This window comes from Amphiura filiformis, chromosome 7 (genome assembly GCF_039555335.1).
Source record: "Amphiura filiformis chromosome 7, Afil_fr2py, whole genome shotgun sequence".
Lineage (NCBI taxonomy): Eukaryota > Metazoa > Echinodermata > Ophiuroidea > Amphilepidida > Amphiuridae > Amphiura > Amphiura filiformis.
In genome coordinates, this window is record NC_092634.1 from 2,682,270 (window position 1) to 2,702,000 (window position 19,731).

Consider the following 19,731-nt stretch of genomic DNA (forward strand, 5'->3'; position numbering starts at 1 on the left):
ACATGTATACCCCAATGTTTTCATAAAATACATTGATACTTATGACATGTGTATGCACACAGTACACAGGGTCATTTACCATGTTACAGGGAAATACTAATGCACACATAAAGTCTGCACAAAAAGTAACTCGGCTGTTATAAATATGACTATAGATTCAGAACTAATAATTGTTTTTTACAATATTTCAACATAAAAAGAAGGATGATTTATTTACGCGCATTTTGATACCCAATTTGTCCAATTTTGTTTAATATTGACAATACAGCAGTGTTTTGAAAGAAAAATACCCCAATTTAAAAGTTGTAGTTATTTGTATTGATTTGAAGTAACCGCGAAGATAATGGCGGGCTTTACGTGTTTACAGTGCTGGCATTATAACCATTGATCGCTGTAAACTGCTACTTTTAAATTCGGGTATTTTTCTGTAAAAGCACTACTATGTTGTTAATATTGAACGACATTTGACGAATGGGGTATCAAAATATGTGTAAATAAATCATCCTTCTCGCTATGTTGCAATATTGTGAAAACAATTATTGCCGTAGTTCTGAATCTATAGGCGTATTTATAACAGCTGAGTTACTTTTTGTGCAGACTTTACATTAAGGTCCCTGGAAATCATTACTAGCATGACTTTGGATGGTACCATTGTGTGATGTAGGTAAATCTATAAAAACAAAGCAAACACCACTCAAACAACCTTTTCAAAAACAAATACATGCATGTTTTTTTCTTTAAAATATCAACATTTTTTTTCTCATGATAAGTACACACCATAGAAATAATATACGGGAATAAAAATGTTGAAACAAGTTATTTAAAAAAGTAACAAAAACCATGATGTTGTACAAAAGTACCACTTAATATTTAAAGAGGAGTGTTTAATATTTAAAGAGGAGTGTTGCAAACACAAGTTGGGGCTACTTCTAAAGTAAAACAAATCTAAAATTCTAAACTGTCAGCTAAATACATTATTTTGTAAATTAATCTAATACTGGAACTAAAATTTGCAACTTCAGTTCAATTATTGTTCCAGTAATTAATTAGTTCCAGTATTAGATTTAATTTACAAAATAATGTTTTGGACTACTGGATGAATAATCTACACCAAGATATGTCAGCTACATACTAGCTATACTTTTACCACAATGCTTGTGACTTATTTACTATTTACAAATACTTAGAGTCATGATTATTAAAGTCATTTGTAGAACTTTTTTTAAAGAATTTTATAAACAATAATTGAACAATTTAAGCCATAGATAACTCATGGAGGTAAAGTGCCTGAAAACTGAAACTCAGTGGCGTAAATCAAATGGTCTAGTTATGAATAATGGTTTGGATAATTTTTTCATTGGTCAAATTCAGTTTGAAAGCAAATCTAAATTTTAAAAACAAAATGAATGAAATATGCCCATGTATAATAGTACATTCATACACTCTTAGATAGCGATAATCAATCAGAGCAAGCGTTAGAAAATCCAAATCATGCATTGATTGTGTCTAAATGCACGGGTGCGCACTCCGTGTACTATGTGCAGTACTTTTGGAAGAGTTCATCTTTCTTGCGAGTTGATGCATTTATATTTGCTTGTATTTTCCAACACTTCAGTGACAATTTTGTTATAAAAATAGCAAAAATCATGGATTTTTTTCTTGTGTATGAAATAGGTTAATAAATGCATATCACTTCTTGCTCAAGAAATTATACAAAATAATGCACATATACTGAGATGTTGATGCACCTAATGCACTACCCCCTCTCCCTTTGGGCTTGTGCATTAGATGCATCATTATCTCAGGACGTGTGCATTAGATGCATCATTATCTCAGGACGTGTGCATTATATTGTAGAATTTCACTCCCAACAAGTAAAATGCGTTCATTAACCTATAATCAACCAACCCTAAACTACAATTAGGGTTTTTTGCAAATTTCTGATGCTAATAATATTTAAAATATTGTCTCATAGTTACTTACAAACTCAATATCTTTGCTTAAGGAATGCCCAAAATCATCCAATTTGTACTTTCAGAGTGTGGTTAGACAGAATTTACAACACAGTAGCCTATGGGGCATTGTATTACCGGTACATGCAATTATGATTAACTTGCAAACAGCGTTTGAAATAAGGCGCATCCTTGCATCAAATACCTGTGAATGTAGGCGCAGACCCGCAAATTTCCTACGGTGGTACGGGTCCGCTTGACCCGTAAAAATTTAACCAAGCAAAGAGCAGAAAATCCTAGTTTTGTTGTTTCACTGGAAAACCTGGTTCACATAATCCGTCAAGCTCCCTGAGTACACTTTAATTTTAGTTTCCCATCAAGTTTTCAACCTGGGTTTTTAATTTTCTACTGCTATAATGTTAGTGCTCAAGCAGGAGGTATTACTAGTTATTGTTGCTATAGTCTACACCAACATACTACTTCATAATAGTTGGACCCTTGAAAATTAGTGAGGACCCTCGAAATTTCAAAGGCAAGGGTCCGGAGTCCTGCATGCAAATTCAATGTCTGAATCAGCTGAAATTTTGGAAATAATCTTTAAAAAAATTCTAGAATCATATAATGCCCTTTAAGACAGTTAAACTGTCATCAAAGTCAGTTTAGATATTATTCCTTAAATTCATGTCAATTTGTTTAGCCAAATAAAGTATAAAAACAAAAATAAAATAAAGTTGAAAGATTTTACTTTTCCTTTTTATACAGTCAATACTGGTTGTATAGATGAGTAGATGGATGACGTCACATGTTAACATATAGGACACTCTCTGTTGTTTTATACAGGGCAAAATAATGCAGTAGTGTATATGACAGGCCACATTAATCTTTTCAAAACCTAACTTGCAAAACCTTTGTTGTTATTTGTGATATGTTTATGAAAGTTAAAAAGTATCCATTCATTTTAGTCTTCTGTTTGTTTAACCGGTCGGTCCGGGCAGACACACACTTGGGTCCTGATGGGACCAGGCTCAAGCTCAATTTTATACAGTCGATAACCTTTATACAATTGATAATATAATATGATTATGTTACTTTAGTTTGGTATACATCTCATCCAATAAGTTAAATCTTCATTTTTCAAAGTTGTACTTCATCTTGTCAATACCCTGGCTGAAATTTGATACACTTTTGATACACCACTTTTGATACGTATGAAAAATGTATGAAATAAAAGGCTTTGAATTGGAACCCTCATTTCATACACTTTTATGTATCAAAACTGTATCAAATTAACATTGCATACACATTTTATACATATCAAAAGTGTATCAAATGCCAAGATAATGTATCAAAAAAGTATCAAATGAAATGTATCCTTTCATTTCATACATATTTGATACATAATTATATCAAAAGTGTATCAAATAAGTAACTGTATCAAATCAGGGTTCCAATTTAAACTGTATCAAATTAGCGTTCAAATTTTTATCCTTTCATTTCATACACATTTCATACATAATTTATATCAAAAGTGTATTGAATATGTTACTGTATCAAATGAGGGTTCCAATTTAAACTGTATCAAATTTGCGTTCAAATTTTTATCCTTTCATTTCATACACATTTCATACATAATTTATATCAAAAGTGTATCAAATATGTTACTGTATCAAATGAGGGTTCCAATTTATTAAACTGTATCAAATTTATGTTCAAATTTTTATCCTTTCATTTCATACACATTTCATACATAATTTATATCAAAAGTGTATCGAATATGTTACTGTATCAAATGAGGGTTCCAATTTAAACTGTATCAAATTTACGTTCAAATTTTTATCCTTTCATTTCATACACATTTCATACATCATTTATATCAAAAGTGTATCGAATATGTTACTGTATCAAATGAGGGTTCCAATTTAAACTGTATCAAATTTTCGTTGAAATTTTTATCCTTTCATTTCATACACATTTCATACATAATTATATCAAAAGTGTATGAAATATGTAACTGTATGAAATAAGCGTTCCAATTTAAACTGTATCAAATTAGCGTTCAAATTTTATCCTTTAATTTCATACACATTTCATACATAATTTATATCAAAAGTGTATCGAATATGTTACTGTATCAAATCAGCATTCCAATTTAAACTGTATCAAATTAGCATTGAAATTTTGATCCTTTCATTTCATACACATTTCATACATAATTATATCAAAAGTGTATCAAATATGTCACTGTATGAAATCAGCGTTCCAATTTAAACTGTATCAAATTAGCATTGAAATTCTTATCCTTTCATTTTATACACATTTTATACATAATTATATCAAAAGTGTATCAAATATGTCACTGTATCAAATCAGCATTCCAATTCTAATGCTGGCCAGCGGGACCGCCCTATTTTTGATACATGCCATTTGATACACTTTTGATATAGTTTTTGATACACTTTTGATACAGTTTTTATACACTTTTGATAGTTTTTTGATACACTTTTGATAGTTTTTTGATACACTTTTGATACAGTTTTTGATACACTTTTGATACAGTTTTTTATACACTTTTGATACAGTTTTTATACACTTTTGATACAGTTTTTTATACACTTTTGATACAGTTTTTCAAATTTCAAAATTGGTCCAATCAAGCTCAAATTCAACAAGAATTATCCTTACATGATCTAAACATATTTGCAAACAGTATTGACCCCAAAGTGAAGGGGTGAAATGTCAAATTTTGAAATTAGTCTAATCAAGCTCAAATTCAACACTGCCTTCTACTGCCAATGCTGACCTCTAGCACTTTCCCCCCTCACGGAGCAGCTCAATGCACTTTCCCCATCAACGTTCAAAATTACAACGCAATAGGATAAATGTGTTAGAAAGTATTGCAAAAAAGAAGCAAAACCCAACCAAAATAGAACATACATACATCAGAGGGCCTGCTTGGAAAGCAGTGCTTGTCACTGAAGTCGTTACCCTCAATAAAGAGACAAAAAGGCTACCAATAACAAAAAAAAACTACTATACAGGCATGTGCTATATTCATGCTTAATACATGTACATATACATAGAGGCCCTATATATATAATATATAGTAAGCTTACCTTATCAGAACAAAGTCAGATATTTCCTCTTTAATCACAGTCCCTGATTACAACTACATTGTATACTAATGTGCAGTCTACAAGCATGTTTGTATCTTCATCATGATAAATAAAACACCATAATTTGCTCTAAAATACAGTACATTTCCAAATGCAAATCCTGGTGTTAACTGCATGCATGCCACATGGGCAAATTTGAAAATGATGAGTCATTATCTAGACATGTGATCAGTTATTGATACAGTTTTGATACACTACAAAAGGTCAGTTTATGAAAGCCCAATTTGATACACTTTTGATATACCTCTAGCCACCCAAAATAAACCAAGTCCAATTTAATACGCTTTTGATACACTGTAGGCAGCCAGAATTTGACCAAGTCCAATTTGATACACTTTTGATATACATCTAGCAACCAAAAATTAACTAAGTTCAATTTGATACACTTTACATACACTAAAAAACAGGCAAAGTCCAATTTGATACACTTTTGATATACATCTAGCAACCAAAAATTAACTAAGTTCAATTTGATACACTTTACATACACTAAAAAACAGGCAAAGTCCAATTTGATACACTTTTGATACACTGTATGCAGCCAGAATTTGACAAAGTCCAATTTGATATACTTTTGATATACATCTAGCACCAAAAAGTTCATTTTGATACACTTTACATACATTGAAAAACTGCAAAGTCCACTTTGATACACTTTTGATACACCACAAGCATGGCCAAAATTAACTAAGTTCAAATTCGATACACTTTTGATACATTTTTGATACAGTTAGGTGGTATTTGATACAGTTTTGATACCCTATATTTTCAGTTGATACATTTTCAATACACCCTTTGTATATCAAAACTGTATCAAATTGCCATTTGATACAGTTTTAATACACTTTGATACACTTTTGATACACTTCTTGCTGTATAGAATTTCTGCTAGGGTAGCAATTGTAACCAAATCAGCAGGAAACTGTGGGAAGTATTTGGCATAGAGACCTATAAGTTCTTCCTTAGATGTGATTTTAGTCTTCTCAATTTTCCCTTCATCATTTTCATGAAATAGGCTTGTGCCAAGGATAGCTAGCAACTTCTGCCCAGGATATGCCACAACATGCATCAACTGGAGAAAAGTGACTTTAGACTTGGGAGGGCTCTGGGTCACATAGTGCTTGATCACATGATCTCTGAAGCATTTAATTTCCCTTGGCTCCAATGTGAAAGTCATAAACTTCTTCCAGCCATCAATTATGATGCCTTTCTCATTTTGGGGTACAGTTGAATATGACCTATTGACCTTCTGCCACCAACTGATCTCTTCCCCTTCCTTGACAAATTTATAGACCTGGAAACCACATTTGTACACAGGTGATTCTTTGTCAAAATCCAGTGGGATGGCTTGGAAGAAAGGATCTCTTGTGCCAACATCAACATAGTAATTATCCCCAGTCTTCACTAAGTTTTTAGCAAGAACTGACACATGGCTACATACACCATTTAGTCCTGTTTCACATGCATTGAGATAAACCTCAAAACCTAGTGTTTCCAGAAGATGCTTCATGAAGATGTTGTGATCATAACAAATGCCTCCTTGTATGCTGAGAATTTGGGCCTTGATGTCATCCATTGTAGATAGATGTTGATCTTCATCTCTCCTGGATATTACAGTTATCGATTGGAATGGAATCTTCCGCTGGTAGAGATTGATGATTTCATTCAGAAGGGCAGCTTTGTCATTGGTCAGCTTGTCTTGGATGGAATCTATCTTCAAGACATCTGTAAGGAACCTAACAGCTTCTTTATGTGATAACATCATTGCCATCTTGGTTTAATGAATCTGTGAGAAATAAAAGTATATCAGTACCAAAGTCATTCATCGGGAAATTAATAGCATCCAATAATAAAAGTTGGTATAGTATTTTGCAGTAAACCTTTGATGAGCGTGACTACCGCGACGTTCCAAATTCTGAGCTGAACAACGCATACGCCGCACAGTGCATTCATAAATTGCCACTCGCAACACCAGATCACCTCGGTTTGGTTGAACAAATCACCTCAACAGATCGCCTAGGTTTAACAAATCACCTCAGCAGATCGCCTCAGCAGCCAATCAGAGACAAGTGCGTCCAACGCAGTAAATATGCGATGTATGCAAAATACGCACTCGCCAAAGGTTTACTGCACTTGATAATAATAAAGAAATAGTTGAGCTCTGCCGTCACCTGTCAACTCAGATACTGTTTACTCAAAACTTTTAAGTCTGAGTATCGTATTCATTCTAATAAGCGCCCAGGGTGCTTAACAGAGTCATTTTGGGTGGGCGCTTATTTTTTACCTGGTTTACCTAATTTTTTGGTTAGGGGCATTTTTTAGAGACAAATTTATGTATGTTATAAATGGGTCCTGAGATGTTCTAGTAGCTTTTTTGATGTAAAAAATGTATTGGAAGTTTATACAGGACTTCTAGTCCTCCAGCTATTTCACTGTATCTACGTCTATCCGTCACTTCAACATTGATGGTACCTTTTAATAAATTGAAAATACCCTGGGTGGGCGCTTATTGGGGCATGGGCGCTTATTGGAATGAATACGGTAATAGGAAACTTTGTTTGCTGCAGACACTATGTCAACAGAAAAGTTGCTTTATGCCTTGTAAAAGTACCGATATCGTTCACCATTTTCTGCAATTCCATTTCTCGAATGAAGGATGAATCAACCTCCCTTTTATGCGTTACTAATCAATCACAGGCCATGGGGAGTTTGATTGACAGGATTGTCAGACACAAGCTAGTTTCTTTATTGCTTGAATATTATTATAGAGAAAGAGTGGGGGGTCAGGCAAGAGTAAAAGGTTGTCCCATTATCATGCACACACATTTGTGGAAAATATGTGGTCAATATTTTCATGCTTGCTTCTCAAAAGTTCCCTTGGAATAATATTCAAAAATAAAAACTAACAAGAGAACAAAAAAAGGTTGCAACAACAAACCACTGCCACCTGCCACACTGTGTTATACAGGTACTATATAAACAAAATATTACTACTATAGAATGAGAGCTAGATAAGTCTACTGTAAAATTGTCCCAAACAACCGGTAAAAAAGAATGAGCATTGCGGAAGGTATGATGCCCAGGGTTAGATGTCAAAAGGCTTAGGTGGTACTACACCCCTGATCAATGTTTGTGACTTTTTGCATTTTTCTCAAAAAATAATAACACACTGGTAACAAAATTTATGTATATTGTAGGGGCAAGGAATCCAGTGACTTCACTGAAATTTCAGTGATTCAAGACAAGTGGTTCATTATATATGTTAAGAAATGGGGTACATTCGGTACCTCTTTTCTTATCATAAATAACGTACCGCTTGTCTTGAGTCATTGAAATTCCAGTGTAGTAACCCCTATAATATACATAACTTTTGTTACCAGTGTGTTATTATTTTTTGAGAAAAATGCAAAAATAATCACAAATTTATCAAGGGGTGTAGTACCACCTTAAGTAACTAAACTTACTTGCAAGAAGTATGGCATTTACTATCACCACTTAATAGGATAGACACCTCAAGTTGAGTTATGAAAATTATTATCCTCTTTGCTAGGATTTGTGTGCTTGACCCTTTTACAGGGCAGTTTGTTCCTATCTTATCTTTTTGAAGATCTACGGTTTATTAGACCTGTGATCAGGGATGAACTTCAGCACACTACACACAGTGACCCATATGTTTGCTGCTGGCCAGGCATGCATATACTAGTATTCTATTTTTACCTGCCTGAACTTGCATTTTGACCCTCATGGCATTGGTAATTTGATATCATGGTAAACACTGTAATCAACCTAATTAGCACCTGGGCGATTGAAGTTAGTGATTTTCAGTTAGGGCTTATGAAAATTATGAAACAAATGTTAAGAAGGTAATTATATTCTGACATTTGATGAAACTTGTATGCACAAGAGCAATTTCAGCAAACACAGATCATTTTGCAGATAAATTTAAATGCCAGGAATATATTAAGAAGCGTTAATATAATAACATTTAAAAACATGTTTTGAAAACTTGCTAGAAAACATTCCAACATAATGTTAATTAAGTGTTGACAAACTATTTTGCAAACATGTTTCCAAAGAATATTTTACAATAAAAAGTTGACAGTATTTATATCATTGTTTGTTTGTTTGTTTGTTTGATTCATTTATTATAGATACTTCCTTCGATGGCAACACTTCATCACCAAAGAACACCATCTCCAGAAATCTCAAACCACCCTACAGCGCACATCAGATACTCATCAGTTGAACTCTGCCTTTGTAAGTTGGAAGAATGCATATAGGTGTAGTCAGATCTGCAAGGAATATGTTGCTAGCAGACAAAGAGTGGTGGTAACTGAAGCATTTGAGGAGTGGAGGCAATGGACCTTGAATTGCAGAGCTAATAGGCATAGACATCGCATGGCTTTGAAAAAGGTTGGTATAGTCTGTCGCGACATCTTGAGAGAATAATTCCATGTTGGATTTTGCAGTGGCAGATTTGAATCAGTGTGTTTGCGAGGTTGCATCGTCAGCGTACGGACAAAATTGCCCTTCTACGCTGCGCAGGGTGGGGTTAGCATGCGCGATTCGAATCTACCACTGCAAAATCCAACATGGTGTTACTTTCAGCTTGAGATGAAATACATGAAATAAAGCAGTGGGCATCTTTAGGTGAAAATTGGGTGTTGAATTCAACAACAAGAAATCCATTTTACCAGCTGTATACATAGATAATATAAAGTTGATTTTATCCATTTGAGTAGGCCTGTAACTCGTGGAGGCAGTCATTCCAAGGTCACCTAGTGGCAGATGAAAAAGCAAACAAAAGAAGAGGAGTATTTTGAACAATATTTTATAAATATTAGATCAAGTCAGCTGGAACATTTGTGATTCTGACTATCACTTGCAGTGTACAAAACAATAAAAACTGTTACGTCAGACAGGCTTTTCTGACAGTTTTGCCATTGTGGCTTCTATTAAAAAAAATAATCCCACCTATTAATCAAACCTAGGTCCTCAGGCATGTGAAAATTTCAAGTAAAACCCCGTCTACAAGCATATAGTGTGCTTCTGATGAAAGCTACATTAATCCAGTCGCCATTATGGAGTTTGAGCAAATAAATTACGAATCCAAGCATATACAAACAAGTATTATTTTTAAGACCGATCAATTGTATTGGTATATTAACGCTTGCTTGAATTAATTAAGCTTTTATAAAAACACTATATATGCTTGTAGACGGGTTTTACAGTAATTAATTTCACAAAAACATTTTCCAACCACACTGGGACTTGAACTGGGGACCTCTCACACTGAAGTCTGATGACATAACTGCTTGACTAACTTGACTGCCAACAAGATCTAGAAAGTGAAAGTTGATGTTGCCATATGTGAAGGTTTTTAACATTATCCCTTGTGATTTGGTGCCTACTTGGTATAAACTAAAAGCAATTTCATAGTCCTACCATGTTTCATACTTTGAATATTTTTTCAGTCAAGCTAGGTTTGATGCATTCTTCCAGTCCACAGCGCAAGTTTTAACAGTTTTATCAGTTTTGTTTTTTGACATTGTTTTATAATTCTAGGCTTTTTGCTTATGGAAGTGTGCACTGCAAGCTGAGAAACATGACAGAAACAGATTACGTCCCATAATACATCACTGGAGAGCAAAGACACGCAGAAACAAGGAAAAACAGGAAACAGTGTGCCAAATTCAGCAGACTTGGCAAAAGAGATGTCTGCAAAGTATCATGGGTAAATGGAAAGATGTATTGGTGAGGAAACAGAAAGCTGATGAACACTACAGGGCATATGTTATGAGAAGGTAGGTAATGTGTATGTGTGATGGTGCATTTGTTTTCACCGACCTATGACATTTCAGACCCACAGCAACTCTGGGCATCTGCAGTCGTAAAAGAGCAGCAGAGTTTCTTTTGAATACTCTACCTAAAGGTATATTTTTGGTCATCTATGATTTGTTACTGTGCCTATCATATTTTTAGCATAAAAGACACAATAGACCATGGAATATTATAATTGTCTAGTGTGTAGTATAATAACACTTTAATTTTGCATGCTTTATTTCATTTTTGATTCTAAAAGGTTATCCCCAAATTCTACTTTCTACATTTTCAGGATCATGACAAGCTGGAGACAAATCATTACGAGGAAGCAATCCCTCCAAGTACTTTACACCCGCTTCCAGACCAAATCAAAAAGACAACACCTCAAACAAGGTTTCCATCTATGGCTTGTCAAGTATAGACATATTGAGAGTCTCAATCAGTGTGTAGACACTAATATGAGAGTACAGGAGTCAGTGAAGTTACAGCAAGTTTTTGTCTTATGGAAGACAAGACTGGTGGAGAAGGAGAATTGGAGGACTGCATGTCATCAGGATACTAGGTGGGTTACAACTTCTAAAAGTAGTGGCATAGAGGGTAGGGCAAGGAGGTAGTTAAGCCACTACTTTGAGTGATTATTATAGTCTGCAATAGACCTTTTCAAATCAAAGTTTTCTAAAGACTCCTGCCTTGTGTTTATGATGACCCACATACCCAGTTTGTAATACAGCTGTTGAGCTCAGCAATTACACTTGTTGCTCGTTGCGTAATGCATGTCACTGGCAAACACATATAGAGTAAGGATGCGCACATATGCTTTGTTGCATATAGTTCATGTTGCCTGTTGGGTTTTTTTAACATTTCTGATGTTGATCTGAAAATGTCTATGATGCAGCAAGCTTTTAAAGTTATAAAAGACAAGACTGGTGAGGAAAAAGCACCATGCTGCCAAATGTTATTGGGCTACCAGGGCATGGGCAGGGGAAAGAAGGGGTCAGTTGAACCACTGGGTCAGCAGAAGTCTGTTACTCAGTGCACTGGAGTACTTGCAAGTCATCAGTATAATACCAAGTAGTTCCTACTTAAATAATAGCATTGGGTTATTCCAGTTGAAATCTATACACACCCTATGGAAGATGTGACCTTAATCTCCCACACACAGGCAGGGAGTGTAGATTTAGAATGGAACCACCCATTCAGAAAAGCCCATTTGAAATTCACACTCCATATGTGGAAGATTAAGACCATGTCTTTCATATGAGGTGTATGGATTTAGACTGGAATAACCCATTGCTTGCAGGGAAGGCGCCTTTTAAACACACCTATGATACATACAGCATCAGTCGGTGAAGTCGGGGTGAAGTGGTGACAAGTAGAATTGATGCTTTTATGTTGCGCATTATAGTTGTTGTCTAGTTATTTACTTCTTTTGATTCACTTACCGTAGTTACTTTACTTGTATTTCTCGTGAAAGGTTTGTCACAACAACATACTTCAATATGTGGAAAAATGCTCATCAGACAAAGTGTGCAGTGAAGCATCATGGGAAAATGATCATAAGAAAGACTTTTGACCAATGGAAGGAGTTTGTAAGGATCAGTCATGGGGTGAAACAGCATGAAGTGGACATGGGTGTGTTGGCTGATGCACACTACCAGCAGAGAATGTGGTGAGTAAGCTTTATTATATAGAGTGTAAAATATTCAAAATGTGTCCATGTGTCTATGTACGATAGCTGTAAAATATATTCCACATAAAGCATTTGCCTTTTTGGCATAATGGGTTTTGTTGAAAAGGACTGATCCCACCTACTTTTTGTCATATAAATGAAGAGTCATTCATGGGATAAATCAGTTACTAATTTATTTTCCATTAACTTTTCTTCACTTTAATCTGAAAATCCTGTCAAAGGTACTTCACTAATTGTGCCTAAAATATGGATATTTATCTTGTTGAAAAAAGAATGAGAATGGTACTTTCCCATTTTAGAAACAATTGACTCACTTTGCTTTATCACATCACACTTCATATCTATAAGTCTTACGTCAGAAAAGATATCTTACACTTCCCATAATGCATTTCTTCCATTTCAATTTTCTGTGCTGATTTTACAACTAGTACAACATGGGTCAATAGTAATGAAATGTACCTCAATAAACAAAGCACATCCAGATCTAGATCTATTCACAAAGTAAAAACAAAGGGAACCTGTACAAATGTAATGGGGGTGTCTTTGATGAAATGAGGTGTTGTATTATGTTGTAAAGGATTTTTGGAAGGGTAAGATATCTTCTGGTCATCCATGTTCTCATGATCATGTTATGTTAATTATTTCATGTATCTCATTTCTTGTTTGTAGCAAGCAGGTGCTTCAATTGTGGCATCATGAAGTGTTGGTGGAGAAGCAGCTGACTGTTAGAAGAGACAAACTAGCCAGGAAATACTCAACACTTTGGCGTCATAGTGTAGCAATGCAGAAAACAGCAAAACATATGGTATGACTACTTACAGTAAGAATTCCAATTGAATGAACACAGCTTTCAACAGCTGTACTACAACACGAACGCACGATCGTGGATACAATACTAACCAATCACGAGAGAGTTTGGCCTGGTTGGATTCACTTCTGCGTCGCTCATGCACAGTCGCACACTTTGGCGTGCATCGCGCAGTGAATGCAAAAAAAGTCACGCTATGTCAGGCTGTGTTCATTCAATTAGAATTTCCACTGTAATGTATATGCTGCTCATCCATAAACAGGGGTGCTCATTTTATGATAGTGTGATTTAAAATGGGGCATATTGCTTCAAAGGTGAAAATATTCAGCTCTTAGTAAACAATGCCAGGTCTTAGTTTTGTTTTTCGTAAAAACGTAAATGTTCGGTTGGTATGCAAATTAATTAACAAACATAACAAGCACTCATGTTGTGACAAGATGTTGTCACAAAAACAAATGCGTGAATTTCAACAGACTTTGTAATAACTGACATCCCTGTGTTCAGCTAAGTTGACTGTGTATCAAAAATGTTGCCAGCTTATAGTACATTAAGTTCAAACAACTTAACCCACATTGTTGATGCCTCCTGTTGAGCTTAGCAGATAGGGACCATGCAGCAGCACATGGGCCACCAACTAGACCAGGCCTGGGTCACTGGTTGCAAGCGTGGACTGTAGAAATAAGTATTTCTACAGTCCATGTTGGAAGGCATGTAGTGGAGGAGGTGGAATACGTAATCAGGTTTTTATGGTATTACCTTCATGTAAACATCACAAATGTTTCATATCCCTAACCCTAAAACCAAAACTTAGAATTAAATGCTGACATGAAGCTTGGTAAAGCTTGCTGAAGTACTTTTTTTGTTTACAAGAGTTTGTTTCCCTCAATGGCTACCCCAAAGGAAAGATGTGGGCAAACAGAAGTAGATTAAATAAAATTCTTGCATATATTATGTGTGTATCGTATATTCGTAAATGCTGCTAGGGTGAAGGGCTTAAACCATCTTCTTTGATAAATTATCAAAAATATTGTAAAGTAAAAGAATAATGACAAAAGAAATTGAGGGAGGGAAGTGAACAGAACTGTTTATACTTATAAAGTACATGTACAATAAAAAATTATTTAAAAATTAGATGAATATCAATGTCTAAAAAAATGTTATAAATAAATTTCATTTTGTCAAACCATTTTCTTTTTCTCACTTGTAAGTGCACATATTGGCAGTATAGAAGAGTGTGGAGGCTGTGGAGAAAACAAGTCATGCAGAGTAAAGCTGCTAAGAAAGTTGAGAATTACAATGACACACAGCTTAGCAAACAGGTATATGGATTTGGTATTATTTGTTAGGCCCCAGAAACAAATTTGTTTGATCTTTGGATCGACCGTTGATGCTGCTTTGATGCTTATCATTAATGAACTATCAAATAATTGATCAGGATTAACGCTAAATTTATATTGTTCAATATCACTATAGGTAAAAATAACTATGTTATCATAATTAACAATAGTAAATTAATTGATTTCATAAATAATGAGGATCGACCAAGCATTGATGGTCGATCGGAAGATCGAACTAATTTGTTTCTATTGCCTTAGGCAATAGAAACAAATTAGTTCGATCTTTCGATCGACCATCGATGCTTGGTCGATCCTTATTATTTATGAAATCAATTAATTTACTATTGTTAATTGTGATAAAATAGTAATTTGTGCCTGTAGTGATATTGTCCAATACAAATTTATCATTAATTCTGATTAATTAGTTGATAGTTCATTAATAACATGCATCGAAGCAGCATCGACGGTCGATCCAAAGATCAAACTAATTTGTTTCTGGTACCTTACAAGAAAGCAAAAACACATATGCATGACCAACCACCCCACATATATACACCTACCCTCACACACACCACCACCACCACCACCACACACATCCCCACTTACCCCTACCTATGCCTGCCAGCAAACGTGGACGTTGTGTATTGCCATACATCCAAGGAGGTCTAAATTGATGTGTAATCTCCAAACCGAGGACCAATACGGCAGTATTTATGTGTGTATAGCTGTGTATGACACACAGTATGAAATACGCCAACCAACCGAGGCCACTATTTTTATGCACGATAGCGGATATATCTCTCAAATGCATTTGGCATGCAATTAGGACCTACTGCAGACCTCCACAAACCAAGGATGGTGCTCGTTTGCAGCTTGGTCCACTGTTTGAACTTGAAAAGTCTTGCGTATATCCTTGGTTGAAGGTAAACATGCAGACACACCCCCACTCACCCCTTCATCATCATTCACAAAATGTAGAACATTTCATAAGGTAAAGTTGCTCCATAAAGGGGTGTTTTTTCTATATTCTGAGAATATTTTTCTGTATTTATTTTTTTCTCTCAGACAGTTGTGTGTGCAATTTATTTTATTTTGTTTTAATGCGCAATTCAAATCAAGCAATTTCAATTAATTAGTGCCTGAGTGCATGCCTACTGTTTGGCGTATCCAGGGGAAGCATGCGCACCCTGGGGTCTATGCATAAAACACACAAAATCAGCCTATTTTGAACCATTTTTGCCTATGTGCACCCTGAGGTTGCCACTGCACACCTCAGGATCTAAGGTTTCTAGATATGCCTCTGTTGAGTAGGTTTACATGGAAAGTCATAAGCAAATTCTCTTCCTCTGATATGTCAGCACTGCTCATTATTCCACCAATAACAATGGGCTATTCCATACACCCCCTATGTAAGACATCACCTTAATCTCTACTGCTGGGAGTATGAATTTCAAATGGGGTTGACACCATTTCAAATTCACACACCCTGTGTGGCAGATTGAGGTCATGTCTTACATAGGGGGTATGTGGATTTCAACTGGAATAGCCCAATGGACAGGCTGTAATCACAAGTGGATCAAGGCAATGGATTAGAACATCTGTACATTTTGATTTAGCTCATTTACTATCAAACATGACAAACCCCTATGCTTGATGCGTTAACTCCTAAAAAGATTTTACTTGTCCAAGTAGACAGGCGAATCGTGCTGCGCAGTTGTGCGGGAAAAGAACACATGTACACATGGGCACTCGTGAACATCCCCTTTGGCACTCAAAAACATGATTTATATTAATATTATTTATTCGCATTTCATTACCATTACATATGAATCTGCAATTCTATATGATTTATATTGTTACATATTTATCTTTACTTGTATATTTCCTGTTCTCCAGGTATTCACTGCATGGTTCAAGATGGCGCCTGTTTCCAAGTCTTTCAAGTATTGAAGCTGTTGAATTATCTGCTGGGAATGAAGTGTCTATCACCAGCTCATAGTCAAGGGTTGCGGATGCGTGTAAATCCACATAAAGGTCCAATCTTTTGGGTGAAAACATGTTTAAATGTGCCCTCAAAAGGCCTCATTTGGAAGACATATTCACATAGGGGCCATTTTATTTGTGTGAAAATGTTCAATAAATGACAGTCCTGCACTGTACTTATGTATTTATTTTTGGTTTGTCTAGTCTCAGCTCGGCTTTCTCAACTGCATTAGTGCTACACAGCTTTGCTAAACATGCATTTCATGCTTTGGTTTTCAATTGAATCACTATGTTGATATATAACCCATAGGGAGTGGGATTATTAGTTGCAAGGTGGGTTCAGGGATGTGAGACAGATTTCAAGGGCATTTTTCAAACAGGGTTTTTTGCTCTAACTTTGTGTTGCAATTTTGAGAACACTAGTGTAGAGATGGATTGTTTTTCACAATCCCCCCCCCCCCAACGTGGAAAAAGTGCAGATTCTTCAGCAAATTTGTGAATATTTCCCAGAATTGGGCAAATTCACAAACATTTTGTACAGAAGTAATCAAAAGTGTGTATATTTTTGGGTCTTTCAAATATGGTGTATTTTGAGGTATGATTTTAAAATCCAAGTTACACATCCCTACCCAAACCAAAATCGAGACCCCCTGGTGTATAATGGGCTATTCCAATTATTATTATTAAAGAGTTTCATTTGTAGGATTGTTTCAAACAATTAATGATTTTTTGGTAGACAAATCCAGTAAAATAGTACTCACTTTCTGAGCTTTCGATGACCGGTTATGTCATCTTGAGTATTTCAAATGGAAGCTACCCAACTGTCAATTCTATTTGAAACTTATACCCCCAATGTGGAAGACTTAGCTAAATCCACAGGGGTAGTGTGGATTTCAAATGAAATAGCCCAATGAACTCAATACTGAGATTATACACAATTTACAGGGTTCCAGCACATCATTTTGTGTTTGTGTGAGAAATTTGCATACAGGTCCTAGCATCAATTAATCATTCTTAAACACTTCAGAATGTTCTTGTGATCTTATTGGTTCTTACACGTGTGATATGACACGATATCACACACCTTATCGTGTGCGTGTCAACGCGATACTCGTCTGCGCTATTTGAACCAATCGGAATGTGCATAGCAACAACAGGACTGATCGATTTTAAGCCCTAGGTAATTCCTTGAAAAATGTAGGATTTGGTATACTTATGATTAATATATTTATTTTCATTGAAATGTTTAAGAATGAGAATAAAGGTATAGTTTTTAGCCGCTGTCGTGCATCTATCGTCTCATATAACATGCGACATCATTATTTTTGGCGTGAAACAACTCAGCCTCACCTCGTTGTTTTACTTAAAATAATGATGTCGCCCGTTATATGAGACGATAGATGCAACGACAGCTGCTAAAAAAACAATACCTTTATTCTCTAATTGATATCTAGGAAAAGAGTGTTTAGATAAAAAGGATCAATATTACACAATCATTTTCCTTCAAGCGATGCATGATATGATTGCATTAGTAGAGAAAACAAATCTCTTATTTTGTCGCAATTAGAGAAATTCTAGCTTTGTTTATTCACAGGATATTTTTAGGACATACAAGGGTGTAAAAATCATCAATTTAGAAAAAATAGCTGATGGTGTTCTTGTGAGCCAGTATATAGCTTTAAGCTGCACTGAAAATGAACATGGATTTGCTAAATAAAGGGCCAGTGCATGCAAACTTTGCAATTTTACCATATTTTGGTCCAAAACATTTTTTTTTGGGGGGCTAAAAAAGAAGATCCACGGGCAATTTTTGGTAAATGCAATCAGCAGCATTTTACTTGATTGTGTCACAAATGTTGCATAGGCGTAGATCCGGGGGATGGGGGATTTATCCCCCAATATTTTGCCAGGGGGATGGTCCATACAATCATCCCCCCCCCCCAATGTTGACGCCTGATAATGGGTTTCTGACCAAATTAACCTCATATTTACCCATCTTAGCCCCAAAAGTGCAAATTTTCAAGCGCTTCATGGCATTTAATCTACTTTAACACCATATTTCATCAGTTTAGCTTCAAAGTAGCAAACATTTTCGCGCGCTTCGCGCGCATTTATATCATAAACTAATTCTGTCGCCAAAGGGTGCTGGATTGACTATACTTCAAGATTTTTTTCCAACTTCATCCCCCCCCCCAATGTCAAAAAGAAATCTACGCCACTGAAATGTTGTAAAGTGTAATTGCTATAAATAAAATGGATTTGCTGTCACCTTGGTTTTATACATTTTTAAAAGAATTTTTATAATAATGTATATTTTTATAAGTTGTAAATATTGCATTTGAATAGCAAGGTAATATTATACTTAATTAAACTTAAACGAACTTGAATTTTATTATTCTGCCTTGGTATTGATTGCTTGAATGTTTAAATTTGGGCAATTCCAGTCCAAATCCATACACCCACTGTGGGAAACATGACCTTAATCTCCTACACAGTGTAGATTTCAAATCGAGTCACCAATTCAGGTAACCCCATTTGATATACACACTCACTGTGTGCAAAAATTCTGGTCATTCTTCCATAGGGGTGTATGGATTTCAACTGGAATAACCCAATTTGTGATTGTAAGCTATGGATTCCTCAGGGATATTCTGAGGTTTAAAGCAAAATGTTTAGATTTTTCACAATGCCCTCTAAATAACTAATGCGCAATTATTAAGGGTGGTCTTAACCCTGGAATTATGGAAACTTTCGGGCTTCATAACTGCTAAATTATTAGTCTAAAGAATATAAAAGTATACATTTTTAGACTGGAAATGACTTGCTGAATTCATCTGTGAGGTCCAATTTGGGACAAAATACTCATTTTTTGAAAAAATCCCAAAAAAAAGGTTTTTGGCCCAAATTTTTTCAGTCAACGTAACAAAAAAAAATTGTTGGCCAAAAAATTTTTTATTAATTTTTA

At 35.2% G+C, this 19,731-nt stretch overlaps 2 protein-coding genes across 2 annotated transcripts in view; one reads left to right on the forward strand and one right to left on the reverse strand.

Moving 5' to 3' along the window:
- LOC140156561 (uncharacterized) overlaps positions 1 to 18,120 on the forward strand; it is a 155,408-nt gene extending 137,288 nt beyond the window's left edge. Inside the window, exons 14-20 of the mRNA XM_072179500.1 lie at positions 9,277 to 9,538; positions 10,691 to 10,929; positions 11,241 to 11,510; positions 12,423 to 12,617; positions 13,308 to 13,443; positions 14,655 to 14,765; positions 16,680 to 18,120. Of these exons, the coding sequence (XP_072035601.1) occupies positions 9,277 to 9,538; positions 10,691 to 10,929; positions 11,241 to 11,510; positions 12,423 to 12,617; positions 13,308 to 13,443; positions 14,655 to 14,765; positions 16,680 to 16,733 (1,267 nt within the window). The 3' untranslated portion in view covers positions 16,734 to 18,120. The remainder of the gene's footprint in view (positions 1 to 9,276; positions 9,539 to 10,690; positions 10,930 to 11,240; positions 11,511 to 12,422; positions 12,618 to 13,307; positions 13,444 to 14,654; positions 14,766 to 16,679) is intronic.
- LOC140156456 (uncharacterized) lies at positions 606 to 6,909 on the reverse strand. The gene is made up of 2 exons (XM_072179401.1): positions 5,990 to 6,909; positions 606 to 670 (listed from the first exon to the last, which is right to left on the reverse strand). The coding sequence occupies exons 1-2, from the start codon at positions 6,894 to 6,896 to the stop codon at positions 606 to 608; spliced, it is 972 nt and encodes a 323-aa protein (XP_072035502.1). The 5' UTR covers positions 6,897 to 6,909.
- Positions 18,121 to 19,731: the final 1,611 nt, after the last annotated feature.

Excerpts from the sequence above, each read along its gene's own strand:
- LOC140156456 (XM_072179401.1), bottom strand. The coding sequence starts at position 6,896 with ATGGCAATGATGTTATCACATAAAGAAGCTGTTAGGTTCCTTACAGAT. Across the intron at positions 671-5,989 it reads AATTCTATACAGCAAGAAGT|ATTTACCTACATCACACAAT; the intron begins GTATCAAAAGTG and ends TTGTTTTTATAG.